The following is a 15,000-nucleotide window of genomic DNA, read 5'->3' on the forward strand; positions in this document are numbered from 1 at the left end:
AACAGGGGGAACATGGAAAAGGCCCCGACTAATGCCTGGGCCCCCGATAGATACTACACCCAGTGTTGCTGTGTGGTAAATGGATAAGGCTTGCCTCCCTCTCACTGCTCAGTCTTAGTGGAGGTAAGCAGTAAAGCAAAGGGGCCAAGTATGTCTGGAATACATTAAGAGAGCATGTGTCACACACTCTCTCTCTCCTTCCCTCTCGTACACTTGTAGACATACACCCCACACACACAAATATAACATTATAATATCAAAATGGAAACATTTGAAACATAATCTATAATATTAGTAAAAGATAGTTCATTTTCGAACAGTACGATTTATTATAAAGCTAAAATATCTATTGAAATATCTTGCTGTCTCTCTCCCCCCCCCCCCCCACACACACACACACCTACACACACACACACACACACAAAACACACACATACACACACACACACACATAACGTTCACGCACAATGGCTTTCCCAGCTGTTGCCCCATTGGTGGCTCATGTGTGACATCATCTGGTCTTTGTTTTGGAGGCCCCAAATCTTTGCTGGACACTGTGTGACCTTGTGTGTGTCTATGTGTGTTCGTGCAAGTGTGGCTTCATATCTGTGGATACAAGCACGGACAGATGTGTGTGCACAGATCCACACACGCAAAGACACACACACACCCACACACACACTGTCTGTGCATGTGTCCATGGGCGAGGCACAGTTGGAGTACAGTTTCTTTCATCTTCAGGTCTTCATTTCGCTCATAAAATAGATGGCAGGGTCATGTTTCTATCGTTTGCATTTTTACTTTACAAAAATATAGGTATATGTGTGTATATGTGTGTGTGTGTGTGTGTGTGTGTGTGTGTGTGTGTGTGTGTGTGTGTGTGTGTGTGTAAGACGAGATAAGATAAAGATAAAATATAACATCAACTTTATTAATCCCAGACAGGAAATATGTGTGTGTGTGTGTGTGTGTGTGTGTGTGTGTGTGTGTGTGTGTTCCACAATAGACATGTTTACTCAAACTAATGTGTCCGTGCCACAGTGGCTCACATGTGTGCGGTCACATGTGACTGCCCCTGTGCATGATCTAGTGTGTGCTTCCTAATGTATGTCAGCCAGCACCACTCCCCACTGGGCTGTAATCACAGTTCAATGCTGAAGCCATCTGTCTGCACAGAGACAGCTAGAGAGAGAGAGGGAATGAGGGAGAGAGTCAGCTAGAGAGAGAGGGAGAGAGAGAGAGAGAGAGAGTCAGCTAGAGAGAGAGAGAGGGAGAGAGAGGGAAGGAGGAAGAGAGTCAGCTAGAGAGAGAGGGAGAGAGAGAGAGAGGGAAGGATAAAGAGAGTCAGCTAGAGAGAGAGAGAGAGCGAGGGAGAGAGAGAGGGAAAGAGGGAGAGAGTCAGCTAGAGAGAGAGAGAGAGGGAGAGACAGAGAGAGGGAAGGAGGAAGAGAGTCAGCTAGAGAGAGAGAGAGGAGAGAGAGGGAAGGAGGAAGAGAGTCAGCTAGAGAGAGAGAGAGGGAGAGAGAGAGAGAAAGAGAGAGAGAGAGAGAGGGAAGGAGGAAGAGAGTCAGCTAGAGAGAGAGAGAAAGAGAGAGAGGGAGAATGAAAGAAGCTTTCATTCAAGAATTTCTAATAAAGGGTCTCAGAATGTAAACATTTATTTCACTGTATATTTTGGCCACAATTAGACTATACATTATTTAAAATGTATGTATGTAAGAATTTGCTTTCCTTCTCTTCCCCTCCCAAACCTCTCTCTCTCTTTCTCTCTCTCTCTCTCTCTCTCTCTCTCTCTCTCTCTCTCTCTCTATCTCTCTCTCTCTCTCTCTCTCTCTCTCCCTCCCTCCCTCCCTCCCTCCCTCCCTCCAGGTGGTGCAGAAGAGTGTGGCACCCGACTCGTCCCAGAAGGTGCTCTCCTTCACCACCACCACGCTGGAGGACATCCTGAAGTCCTTCTCGGACATCAGTGTCATCCGTGTGGCCAGTGGCTACCTGCTCATGGTGAGCGTCTTCGCAGCTTTGACGGTGTCACTGTTTCACTGCTCCAAATAAAAGCGTGTGCTCGCAGAGAGTGTGTTTGTGAGCTTCGACAGGCGAAGAATGGGGGGATTAACGGTAGCCGGCACATGCTTCTTGGCGGATTGTGAGTGTGTTGAGGGTTGAAGCTTTGGCGTGGAGTTCAAACCATTGGATAAATGGATTTATTCACGGGACATCTATTGAACACTGTCAATATCCGATATTTCAATTCAACAAACATTATTTAGCAACTGTTACCTCTGTCCAGTTGTTTGTTTTAATTTATCAATTAATTAAATATATTGTAGGGTCTTTTGTTTGCCTGTGTGAACCGGACAGTGAAGAGAGACGGTTGGAGAAGACAGGGAATGACACGTAGGACTAGAAGTGGGAATTGAACCTGGGTCACTACGAGGCCTACAGGCTTAGCGCACTGGCGGCGGTAGCTCCCGAGCCAACCTGGCAACATGTTTTTTTGCAGGTACTGTGGTAGGTTCTCCAACGTTGACCGATCACTTTGAACATCCTCAGCCTTTCCCTTGTAAGTCCCTTTGGCTAAGGGGACTCAGAGTAAATGTGCGTTTGTGTGCGTTGTGTGCTTGTTCTCCTCCTCCAGTTGGCCTATGCGTGTCTGACCATGTTGCGGTGGGATTGCGTCAAGTCCCAGGGTGCAGTGGGGTTGGCGGGGGTCCTGTTGGTAGCTTTGTCCGTGGCGGCCGGTCTGGGACTTTGCTCTCTGCTGGGCATCTCCTTCAACGCTGCAACCACACAGGTAACACAAACACACACACGTAAGCATGCACATACACACGCATGCACACGCACCGACAAACACACACACACATACATGTACGCATGCCCACAGTACTGACGCGCTCAGGGTTAAGTAAGCGAGAAAGTTGTGATGAAGTTTTTAGCGTAACCCAAATCAAATAAATATTGGAAGAAAAAAAAAACTTTGTTACCGCACCAAAAAGTTAGCACAACAGTATATACTAACAACATTTATGCAAAAGCTCACTGTCTCCCCTATCACAGCCAGAGCCTCATACCTGTGTGTGTGTGTGTGTGTGTGTGTGTGTGTGTGTGTGTGTGTGTGTGTGTGTGTGTGTGTGTGTGTGTGTGTGACTGTGTGTGATCTCACAGGTTCTGCCCTTCCTGGCTCTGGGTGTTGGAGTGGACGACGTGTTTCTCCTGGCTCACGCCTTCAGTGAGACGGGACAAAACAAGAGGATCCCATTCGAGGTGAGGAAAAACCCTCTCATGCACGAGTAAACGCACACATAAACACATACACACACCGAACCCAACCACTCACACGCAACCTTACGCGTGTTACCGTAAACACACTTGTGTGAATCCACTACCCACACATGTCTGCTTGGGCACACACACAGTAAACCACACACACACACACACACACACACACACACACCAGACACACACACACACACACACACACACACACACACACACACACACATACACACACACACACATACACACACTGACGTACACACAGAGGCCTGTGGTCTTATCTCCTGTGGGAGGAATGTGTGTGTGCCTGTCTGTGCCTGTGATGTGCCATCAAACAGACCCCCATGCCACACACATTGACACAAACACAAGCATACAAACACAAGCACACACACACATAAACACACACACACACACACACATATTCAGAATCCAGACATACAGGTCTAAACCCAGCCAAGGGTAAACCACCTTCCTCTCCTTACCACACACTCTCAGTATAAATGCTATCATGCTAGCACAGAGCTAGTCAGGGGTACAGTATAGTATATAGGTTTAGGTCACAGAACTAGTCTGGGGTACAGTATGGTATATAGGTAGGTCTATATAGGTCTAGAGATAGGCCATGTTCTAAATGGTTGTGTTGTATATTGGCAAAACCAGAAATTTATGATGCTCCGAAAATCACCTCACCTCACCTGCTGACACAAATGACACAGACAGTGTCGAAATAAGTTATTAACGGGCCATGCAATATAAAATCAAGTTTATAGTGAGTTCTTTGAAGGTAAATGTGGTCGGTATATGTGCATGCACAGACTCATAATCTATGAGGTGAGGATGATTAGGTTGGTGTCAAACATGAGAAAATGTAAACTTTGGGGGGTTTTCTCTGTGTTCTTATGTGTGCGTGGGGGTGTGTCTGTATGATTGGCTGAAGCATGTGCCAGGGAAAATATCAAACATGTATTTTCTTGTTTTTGTTTTCCCAACACATTGCTCCTACTCTTACCTCCTCCTCCTCCTCTTCCTCCTCCTCCTCTTCCTTTTCTTCTTCCCTCAGCTTCCGGGGTGGGGTATTGAAGTAGCACTCAAACCGACAACACAACAGAGACGCACACAGACGTAGACACACATGCACATGCAAACCCACTCTCCGAACCATAAACAAAGATTCCACACTCTAATGAAAAGATACGGAGACGCATAAAAAAATAAAATTGAAAGGAAACGCTTCCCGGGTGGTCCCGCACATCCTCAAAGTTTGACACAGCCAACCTACTGAGTTGTATGTGTGCGTGAGTGTGCCTGTGCATGTGTGTGTGTGTGTGTTTGGTTTGTGTGTCTGTGCGTGGGAGTGCAGTTGCTTATCAATATGATGTGTTCCTCTCTCCCTCTCAGGACCGGACGGGCGAGTGTCTAAAGAGGACTGGAGCCAGTGTGGCCCTGACCTCCATCAGCAACGTCACCGCCTTCTTCATGGCCGCCCTTATCCCCATTCCCGCCCTCAGGGCCTTCTCTCTGCAGGTACGCATCAGTGTGTGTGTGTTTGTATGTGGTGGTGGTGGTGGTGGTGGTGGTGGTGGGTTTGACCTTAGTTGCTGCCGACAATTTATTGGTTTATTCTTACAAACTGAGTGAGAGTGTGTGTGTGTGTGTGTGTGTGTGTGTGTGTGTGTGTGTGTGTCTGTGTGTGTGTGTGTGTGTGTGTGTGTGCGTGTCTGTGTGAGCAGGGGATGCACTCCCACACTGCTGATCTACAGGGGGATGTGGTGGGTCCATTGTGTGTCCAGATTGTGGGGAAGGTTCATGTAATCCTATTCCTGTGTGCCTGGATGCGTGTGTGCATGTGTGTATTGGCTCATGATTACATTTTTCTGTATCCCTGTGTGTGTGTGTGTGTGTGTGTGTGTGTGTTTAATTGTGTATGTATGACTGTATTGGTGTAGTGTGTGCGCATGTTTGCGTGTTTGTGTGCATGCAAAGCATTGTGTGTGTGTGTGTGTGTGTGTGTGCTTGTGTGTGTGCATTCAAGCATATGTGTGTGTGTATGTTGGGCCGTGCAGACTGTGGTTTTGAGGGGGTTAGTGAACATCTGTCAGTAATTAGAGCTCTATACGTCAGCGGAGCAGCAAGAGACTTGTCCCCCTGGTCCTACTGGCCGTCTGTCTTTCCACCCCTCTGTCCGTCTGTCTGTCTGTCTGTCTGTCTGTCTGTCTGTCTGTCTGTCATCATTCTGCCTCTCTGTCTGTCCACTTTTCCGTCCATCCGTCCGTCTGTCTGTTTGTTGGTTTACTACTAGCTTTACCATCACTGCGTCCATCAGTCAGGGCATACAAAGCCACAGAACTCACCAGCGTACCGTAGGATATATTTCCCCCAGTGTCTCTTCCCCTTGCTGCCTCTCTTTTTCTGACACACACAGACACACACACACAGACACAAACACACACACACACACAAAAACACACAAAAATGCATATACATCCGCATGCATACAGTGTCAACGCGTGGCCAGGCGAGAATATTAGCTCGTGAGGATGGATGGCTTTAGTACAGAAAGTCTGTCAAACATGATCCATTCACCCCATAGGTCTCATCCAAGCAGAGAGCGCTTACAAGAGCCACACGCACACACACACACACACACACACACACACACACACACACACACACACACACACAAAAACACGTATGCATGCTTACGCACATGCATACACACACACACACAGATACACACACACACAGAGACGGGTGTTTGATTCTCTTCTAGGAGCTCAACGTTGTCTGTGGGAGAGAGAAATTAGTATCATCTGGCATGCAAGTATGTGTGTGTCTGTGTGTGCGTGCATACCACGTGTAAGCTCTGAAAGCACATTCTTGTCTTTATCAGAATTAGGCACTTCCTATGGTCTATTCCACCGTGATTTGACCCTCTCTCTCTCTCTCTCTCTCTCTCTCTCTCTCTCTCTCTTACTCTCTCTCTCTTTATCTCATGCCTGTTTTTCCTGTCTAGCACTGATCTCGGTACACACACGTTCATTGACACACACATCTACCACCACTCAAACCAGAGGAATCAGATGAAAGATCTATGATTCCTCCACACACACACACACACACACACACACACACACACACACACACACACACACACACACACACACACACACACACACATAATCACAAACACAATGTGACACTCACACTGAGGGTCTGAGGTCAGAAGACGGTCAAGAGTGTGCGAGTGTGTGTGAGTGTGTGTTGAGGGAGTAGATGGGCTCTCCGTATTGTGCAGAAAACCTGATATTTGGCAGATGGTCCTCATAGAAAGGACTATAGTTATCCTTTTCATATCTTATCCTTTTCGTTTCCTCCTTCATATCTTTGTCGTCTATCTCTCTGTCACTCAGTGCGTGTGTGTGTGTGTCTTTTTCCCTCTCTTTTCCTCCCACTGTCTGTCTCTCTGATAAGAAGCTAGTGAGGTAAAAGTGAAGAAAGCTAAACGAAACAGATGTCATTCTGTGTGTCTGTGTGTGTGTCTGTGAGTGTGTCTTGTGACTGTGTGTGTCTGTCTGGTCGGTGTTAAGGAGTATGTTAAGTAGGAGGTTAGAGAGTTGTGTAAGCTGCCAGCAAAGATGTGCGTACTTGTATGATTTCTGTGTTGTTTTGTGTGTGGCTGTGTGTGTGCGTGTGTTTTGCCTGTTCATCATATCAGGCCCCCAGGGGTTCTGGCTTACTGGGTGGTCTGGCAGACATACAGTACATTGTGTGTGTGTCTGTGTGTGTGTGTGTGTGTGTGTGTGTGTGTGTGTCTGCTTTTGTGTGTGTGTGTGTGTGTGTGTGTGTGTGTGTGTGTGTGTGTGTGTGTGTTTCTGGCACCTCGCAAGATCCAGATTGTACTCTGGGCAGGGCCCCAATGTAACCTCAACCCACACCACCAAGACTACCTTCCAGGACTACACACACGCACGCACAGACACACACACACACACACAGACACACACACACACACACACACACACACAGACAAGTTTTTCATGTGCACAGTGGTAGTGTTTTTGTTTTGGCGAGATACACAACGCTATTTTTTCTTCCATGTCAGCCTTTACAGATGCTGATATTTAAAGATTTATTCAGGTTTTCTTTCCTCTATTTTAAATGTTAATTATGCTCTTCTAGGCACACTTTAAACACACAAGCTCATGTTTTATTTTCCATTTGTTCTATGAGCTTGGATGTACTACAGTATCGGAAACATCTAGAGAAGAAATATTACAGCAATTTTTGTAGAAATTGAGTTTGCACTATAGGGACGTTTTGTGGTGCTGAGTTAATTCTTCTCCCCGGAATAAGTCTCTTAAATCTTCCGAAACCAGAAAATAACAGGTGTCTTTCTATGTGTGTGTTTGTGTGTGTGTGTGTGTGTGTGTGTGTGCGTTTGTGTGTGTGTGTGTTTGTGTGTGTGCGCGCGCTTGCGTGTGTTTGTTTCAGGCAGCAGTGGTGGTGGTTTTCAACTTTGCCATGGTGCTGCTCATCTTCCCGGCCATCCTCAGCATGGACCTGTACAGACGAGAGGACAGACGCTTCGACATATTCTGCTGCTTCTACAGGTACCCCCATCCCAGCCACACAGGCAAACACACGCCAAACACACACATACACACACACACACACACACCAAGCACACCCACTTGGACATACCCATACACATCCAAGCCACACACGCACGTACACACACACACACACACACACACACACACACACACAGCACACCCACTCTGACATATTTGTACACATCCAAGCCACACACACACCAAGCACACACACACCAATCACACACACCAAGCACTCACCCGTAGACATGTACCCACACACCAACACACGCACACATCCATGCCGACACACACCAAGCACACACACATCGACGGCGGCTGCCATCAAAGGGATTATCCTTGAGGATATCTTCACCTTAATCACACCTCAAAGCATAATTACTGTTTGGCGTTCAGAGCCGCGTAGTCTACCGGTGACTGCCAGCCCCTCGGCCGTCTGGGCGCGCGGCCCTCCTGTTTATCCCTTCACAATATTTATTGAAATTCACCCCTGCGTCTGCCTGCCCTGACCTGCAGCACCTGGCACAGAGAGCGCACAGATGTGTGTGTGTGTTTGTGTGTGTGTGTGTGTGTGTGTGTGTGTGTGTGTGCGGGTGCGTGTGCGTGTGTGTGTGTGTGTGTTAAGCCCTCCGTCTTCCTGACAGGAGTTTGTTTCTATGTGAGTCGCAGGTCACATGAGGAAGTTTGATGAAGTCTTTCTGAAATCCTGCCCGGTTAAAATAATCATTTTGGACGCAAGCAACAGGACACATTGATCGTCGCTTTAAACGAATGTGGTTCCATCTAAAGCAACATCCAAAACGATAAATATGTATGTATTTCTTTGCGGGTCTGTATGTATGTGTATATACTGTATACATCTCAGCCCTGTTGGGATAACAACCAGTCGGCCATGCTCATTTCCCCCGCTCTCTCTACCCTCTGGTCCCTTTCAGTCCCTGCGCCAACCGGGTGATCCAGATCGACCCCCAGGCCTACCTGGAGGGCGGGCCCGAGGGGGCCGGCCGCTACAGCCCACCCCCGTCCTACCGCACGCCCCCGCCGACCTACGTCACCCCGCCGCCGTCCTACAGCAGCCACAGCTTCGCCCAGCAGACCCAGATCACCATGCAGTCCACGGTGCAGCTGCGGACCGAGTACGACCCGCGCACTCAGGCCTTCTACACCACCGCCGAGCCCCGCTCCCAGATCTCCGTCCAGCCCGTCAACCCGCCCCCCCAGGGCCCCTTCTCCGCCAGGCCCGCCCCCGGCGGCGACTACTACAGCGGCGGGACAAACGGGAACAACCACGAGAACCTCAACCACAGCCACGGTGGTGGCCACGGCAGCAGGCCCGGCGGCGGCGGCGGCGGCGGCGGCGGCGGCGGCGGCGCTGCCGCCTTCTCCCACCACCACCAGCATCATCCCCAACCGCCCCCACCTCCGGCCCCCGCGACGGCCCCGTCTCCGGGCTCCGCCGCCGCCGCCGCCGCCGCGGCTCAGAGTCCAGAGAACGCCAGCTCCACGCGGGACCTGCTGTCCCAGTACGGAGACCCCTCGTCGGGGGGGCTGCGCTGCATGGACCCCCCCTGCTCCCACTGGACTCTGGCCTCGTTCGCAGAGAAGCATTACGCGCCCTTCCTCCTGCAGCCCACCACTAAGGTGAGTCAAGCCAGGGGGGATTTAGTTAACTACTTTACCTGCATTTTTTGTTTTTGTGACTGTGTGTGAGTGTGTGTGCGAGTGTGTGTGTGTGTGTGTGTGTGTGCGAGTGTGTGTGTGTGTGCGAGTGTGTGTGTGTGTGTGTCTGTGCAAAGGCTTACTCACCATGGGGATCAATTCAGCTGGAGGCTTAGTCACCGTTAAAACAAGTGCTTGGGTTTCACTGTGGTCAGTCTCCCTTTGAGTCACCACAACGTTCACCAACACATACCTAGGGCCACACACACACCACACACACACACACACACTGTCTTCTGTGGGTGGTCAGAGAGCACCGATCCAGTGGATATTCCTTGTTATAAGTAGCAAAATAAGACAGCACTTTAAGAGCTCTGCCACTGTTCATTATGCTGCTGGAACTGCCCGACTGCCCCAAAGTCCCAGAACCCTTCCAACACAGTTAACCCAGTTGTTTTAGGGTTTACAGACGCAGGTAAGGGTTCATAGATCCAGGCTAGGGTACATGATTAGGATGCATACATGAAGATTAGAGTGCATGCATGCAGGTAAACTAGGGGCAAAACCATGCAGGCGTGCGCGTTAGGGTTTCATTCAAGCAGATCGGCGTACGTTATTGCACGGATGAGTGCCCCCGTGCCCTCTAGATCAATCCAAAGTCCTAACCGCCATCCTCCCGGCGGCCACCAGGTGGTGGTGATCGTGCTGTTCCTGTGTCTGCTGGCGGTCAGCCTGTACGGCACCACGTGCGTGCGCGACGGCCTGGAGCTCACCGACATCGTGCCGCGGGAGACCAGCGAGTACGACTTCATCGGCGCCCAGTTCAAGTACTTCTCCTTCTACAACATGTACGTGGTGACCAAGCGGGCCGAGTACCCTCACGTCCAGCCGCTGCTGCACCAGCTCCACCAGCGCTTCCACACCGTCCGCTACGTCCTGAAGGAGGACAACGGGGAGCTGCCCCGCATGTGGCTGCACTACTTCAGCGACTGGCTGCAAGGTAGACCCACCTTTCCCCCCCCCCCCCCCCCCGCCCCCCGCCCCTGCGAACGTCCAAAGTTTCCCTAAAGGTATCGATGATTCGGAGTTCTGCTCTTTTAACTTGTAAACATGTATTTGATTTGAGAAATGGACCAGCCAATCCCTCATCGCTTCAACACCGTGGGGAGACATTGGCAACGCCGCCGTAGGCTCATAATGTGTTCAGGCCGTCGGATTCAGTTCGGTTCAGATTTAGATCCAGTTCCCATATGCAGCGGCCAATAGGAACTTCTTGGAACACAGTCTGCAGTGTAAACGTTGTTTGGTCTCCTTAAAAACAAACAGCTATTTGTTGTCGGTTAAGGCGAGGTGTTCGACTGAGGGTGTTGATTTGTGTGTCGACAATAATCGTAGGTTGGTGTGTAGATGTGAGTGCTGAGACTAACTGGTAGCGTATGGGTGAAATCCTAGCAGGGCCGTACCCCCCCCCCCCCCCCCGCCCCCCGGGTTTAATCTGCAGAGAGCCAGAACAACGGTGGGGTTAGTCCAGCTTGTTGACATATGGTGAAGTGCAAAACTCTTCACTCACTAGGGTCCGCTCTCGAGAAAGCCCACCAGACTGTGAGCCACACAGAGTGTGTGTGTGGGAGAGGGAGACTGAAAGAGAAAGAGTGGAACATATATATATATCGAGAGAGAGAGAGAGAGACAGAGAGAAAGAGAGAGAGAGAGCGAGCGCTGTGTTTGATATTGCGTTCTGCGATGGTGGGACAAATTGGAGCCAGACAGACTGAGAAGCGAGACCCAAAACAACGTGTCCCCCCAGAAGGACCACAGCAGGGGCCCTGGCGGAGAGCGGAGAAAGACACATGTGGATTAGAGAGCGAGTTAAGAAACTGCCAAGGGGCACATGTTGCTGATTTTTTATTCCTAATGGCCTGCCTTGAATCAAAAGCAAAGCGATTTCATGCTTTTGAAGTCCGGTGTGGTCGTTGAGCATAAAAAGAGAGTTATCATATTAAATCATCTCTTTCATTACAGGACGAGCCTTGGCTTGCTCGCGTCTGCTCACGCTTTACTCCAAGTCTGATGCTGCGGTTATTCTTCGGGGCTGTGGGACATCCGGAGGGAACCCCTGACTTCTCTTCTAAATGGCGTTGTTCGCTCAGATCGTAACCAAAGGCTGATGTCCCTCTCCTGCTCCTTGCTCCCTTGTAGGTCTCCAGCAGGCCTTTGACAGAGACTGGCGGTCCGGTCGCATCACCCTCAACAACTACAGGAACGGCTCAGAGGACGGGGTGCTAGCCTACAAACTACTGGTGCAGACGGGTCGCAGAGACAAACCCACCAACCTCAACCAGGTAGCCATTGAGACGCCCACCGCCTTTGATTTTTGGAAGAATTAGGGGTTCTCCTGTATTCTATAGCCAAAGGGAAGGTGTACGCGTACACCTTCCCTTTGGCTTATGGCTATAATCTGATCCTATGGGCGGCAATGTGGACGATTATGTGCGTGACTGTGTGTGAGGTGTGCAACCGGGTCGATGGACTGTGCTCATCACTGCGGAAACAACACCTGGTATATGCAGCGCTCACCTCGACATCTTCTGTCACTCCCCCCTCACCCTCGCTCTCTCGTTCTGTGTCTCTCTCCCCTCATTCTCTCTCTCTCGCTTTGTCTCTTTGTCTATCTCTCCTCCTCCTATCTCTCTCTATCCCCCCCTCTCCCTCTTTCTCTGTCTCTCGCTCTCTCTCTCTATCTATCTTCCCCTCTCTCTCTGTCTCTCTCTCTCTCTCTGTCTCTCTCTCTCTCTCTGTCTCTCTCTCTCTCTCTCTCTCTCTCTCTCTCTCTCTCTCTCTCTCTATCTCTCTCTCTCTTTCTCTGTCTCTCTCTGACTCTCTCTCTCTCTCTCCTTCTCTCTCTCTCTCTAGCTCTCTCTCTCTCTCTGTCTCTCTCTCTCTCTCTCTCGCTCTCTCTCTCCTCTCTCTCTCTCCTCCCTCTCTCTCTCTGTGTCTGTCTCTCTATCTGTCTATTTGTCTCTCTCTCTCGCTCTCTCTGATGACTTTACCAAGCCTGGGAATTTGAAGCCCTCGCTGGGGCTACAGCCAGCCTCTGAAAAAGCCATCAACTCTTCATTTGTACCATTGGCTCCAATCACAATCTGCAGCCAGAACCACATGGCGTAGTTGTGGTGTCGTTTGCACGCATGTGTGCGTTTTTGTTTACGCTAGGCTATGGTCATGCATGTGTCTGTGTGTTGGTATGTGCTGTACCCTTTCTTGGCTAATACGACATATTTTCACTGTCGTATTATTATTGTGTGCATCCGACGCTTTTTTATTTTGTTCAAAAGTGTCAGCTAAATAATTGTTATTTTATGTATTTACAGTTAGTTACATTAATAGATCAGGGTTTTTTTTTTGCTGCCATGTCTTTACTTTTATTTGTATTATTATTCTTCCATTTTCCTGACACCTTTATTCAAAACAACTTACAGTATACCTCTGCAGTTTAAATACAATTTCTGGCAATGGCTATGATGTTGATACACCCATCTGAACAAAATACATTCTTGCTAATGGCATGATGCTATACATAACCCCCCGGATAGGGTAGGAGCATAGAAGCGTAGAAAGAATAGAAAGGAAATGGAGATCAAAGTTCGAAACCTCTTGTAGATTTGCTTTAGGTGGCAAAAGACGGTGGCCAGACCCTGCAAGCTGAAGGGCAACAGTGCAGCCAGCAAAACACAGAACCTCCACAATACCGCTTACAGACGGCAGATTGACAACAGATCTCCCCCCTCGTAATTGACTTGTTTCAAAGACTAATTCTGCAGGCTGTTTGCATTGCAAGCAGAGCTTAAGCATGATTCCCTGGCATTCCATCCGCATGTGAACATCGTACTCTCCCGAACAACCCAGAGGAACCAGCCCATGCCTTCACAGCACTGCTGGTCTCTGGTCCGGTTACCATTCAGAAAGCTGCTCGCAATACGCTCCTCCTGGTTATCCTACTTGTCGACTGCTGCTACTACTACTAGTACTACTACTATTACTTCTACTATTACTAAGGTTGAAGGCAGTGAGGAAGTGACGGCAGGAGGCCTGCTGTGTGGGGCCGCGTGACATCACTTCCTGTGCCTGTAAGGGGAAACATTAGCTGCCTGCGAGGCACACGGGGCCCTCCGGCAGCGCTGGCCGGGCTGGCCGTGACAGCTTGAAGACTTACAGTTGTTGCGTATCCTACTGCTAAACTCAAGCCAGATCCCCTGGAATCCAGCTCTCCGCCCTTCCATTCCACCTCACTTAATGTTGGCGGCTCTGCTGCTCTCTGTCCCTCCAAACCAACTCCCCCTCTATACTCTTACTACTGGACCCCCCCTTTCTCTCTTTCTCGATCTCTCGCTCTTGATCTCTCTCTTGCGCACTCTCATTCTCTCTCTGTCGCTCTTCCTCTCTCTCGCTTTCTCTCGCTCTATCTCACTGGATCTCGCTGTCTTCCCCCCTTCTCTCTCTCGCTCTCTCGCTCTCTCTCTCTCTCTCTCTCTCTCTCTCTCTCTCTCTCTCTCTCTTTCTCTCTCTCTCTCTCTCTCTCTCTTAGGCACTCTCGCTCTTTCCCGTGCAGAGTTGAAACACATGCTCCAATTCAGGGTGCATGACGTGTGTGTGCGTGTATCTGCACTTGTGTGAGTGTGTGCGCGTGTGTTTGTGTGTATGTGTTTGTGATTTTGTCAAGGTGGACATGCGATTCAACAGCAGTATATATTTTGTGTTCCCTGTAATGAAGGGCAGAAATATTCTAACTTGTGGCAGTCAGTTTGAGTTTGATAAGACACACAGCTCAGTCTCTGAGCCATAGCCCCCCCCCCCCCCCCCCCCATTTGATCAACTGAGGCCAGTGGATTTTTTCTTCTTACGGCCCATGCATTATTCCAGTAAAAAGACGAGGCATAAGGAAACATGCATTATGCCAGTAGAACGACATGGCGTAAGGAAACATGCATTATGCCAGTAGAACGACATGGCATAAGGAAACAAGCATTATTATGCCAGAAGAATGAAACAATGAACAGCCTCTATGCCAATGGAAGCCAATGAAAGAGAAGATCATGGAATTTAAACCAGCCGCATCTATCAAAGTCGTCCCGTGGCCCCTGTCGGTTGGCGGCACGGGGCCGACCCGGGCGCCCGTAGGGGTCAAGATAAGCGAAGTGTGAGTAACATTTGTACAGATGTTGTGTTGTTTTTATTGCTATACTCCATTTGCCAGGTGGCATTTCCTTCAGTGTTAACAACCAGCTTAACTGCACACAGCCGAGGTTGGGCGAATGCGGCCAAACGTTTTATTGTTAGGCTAACCCAAGCAATTTTATCTTTGTAATTATTTGATCCTACTCCCATCCACCTCCACCTCCACCCCCTCCCCCATCCTCCAACACCACCACCAACAACAACTATCTCCCCT

At 49.4% G+C, this 15,000-nt stretch overlaps 1 protein-coding gene across 4 annotated transcripts in view; it reads left to right on the forward strand.

Annotated features, from left to right (window-relative positions):
- Positions 1-15,000, forward strand: part of ptch1 (patched 1) — a 52,294-nt gene that overhangs the window by 22,142 nt on the left and 15,152 nt on the right. For 2 of the 4 annotated variants that reach the window (XM_079742071.1, XM_079742072.1), the window contains 8 exons: positions 1,870-2,001; positions 2,636-2,791; positions 3,166-3,264; positions 4,678-4,803; positions 7,771-7,889; positions 8,828-9,533; positions 10,242-10,551; positions 11,751-11,893. In XM_079742071.1, coding sequence (XP_079598197.1) covers positions 1,870-2,001; positions 2,636-2,791; positions 3,166-3,264; positions 4,678-4,803; positions 7,771-7,889; positions 8,828-9,533; positions 10,242-10,551; positions 11,751-11,893 — 1,791 coding nt within the window. Of the gene's footprint in view, positions 1-1,869; positions 2,002-2,635; positions 2,792-3,165; positions 3,265-4,677; positions 4,804-5,225; positions 5,582-7,770; positions 7,890-8,561; positions 8,704-8,827; positions 9,534-10,241; positions 10,552-11,750; positions 11,894-15,000 lie in introns of those variants that run through there. The other 2 variants (XR_013812064.1, XM_079742073.1) reach the window with 2 other exon arrangements.

This window comes from Pollachius pollachius, assembly GCF_949987615.1.
Source record: "Pollachius pollachius genome assembly, chromosome: 1".
Classification (NCBI taxonomy): Eukaryota; Metazoa; Chordata; class Actinopteri; order Gadiformes; family Gadidae; genus Pollachius; species Pollachius pollachius.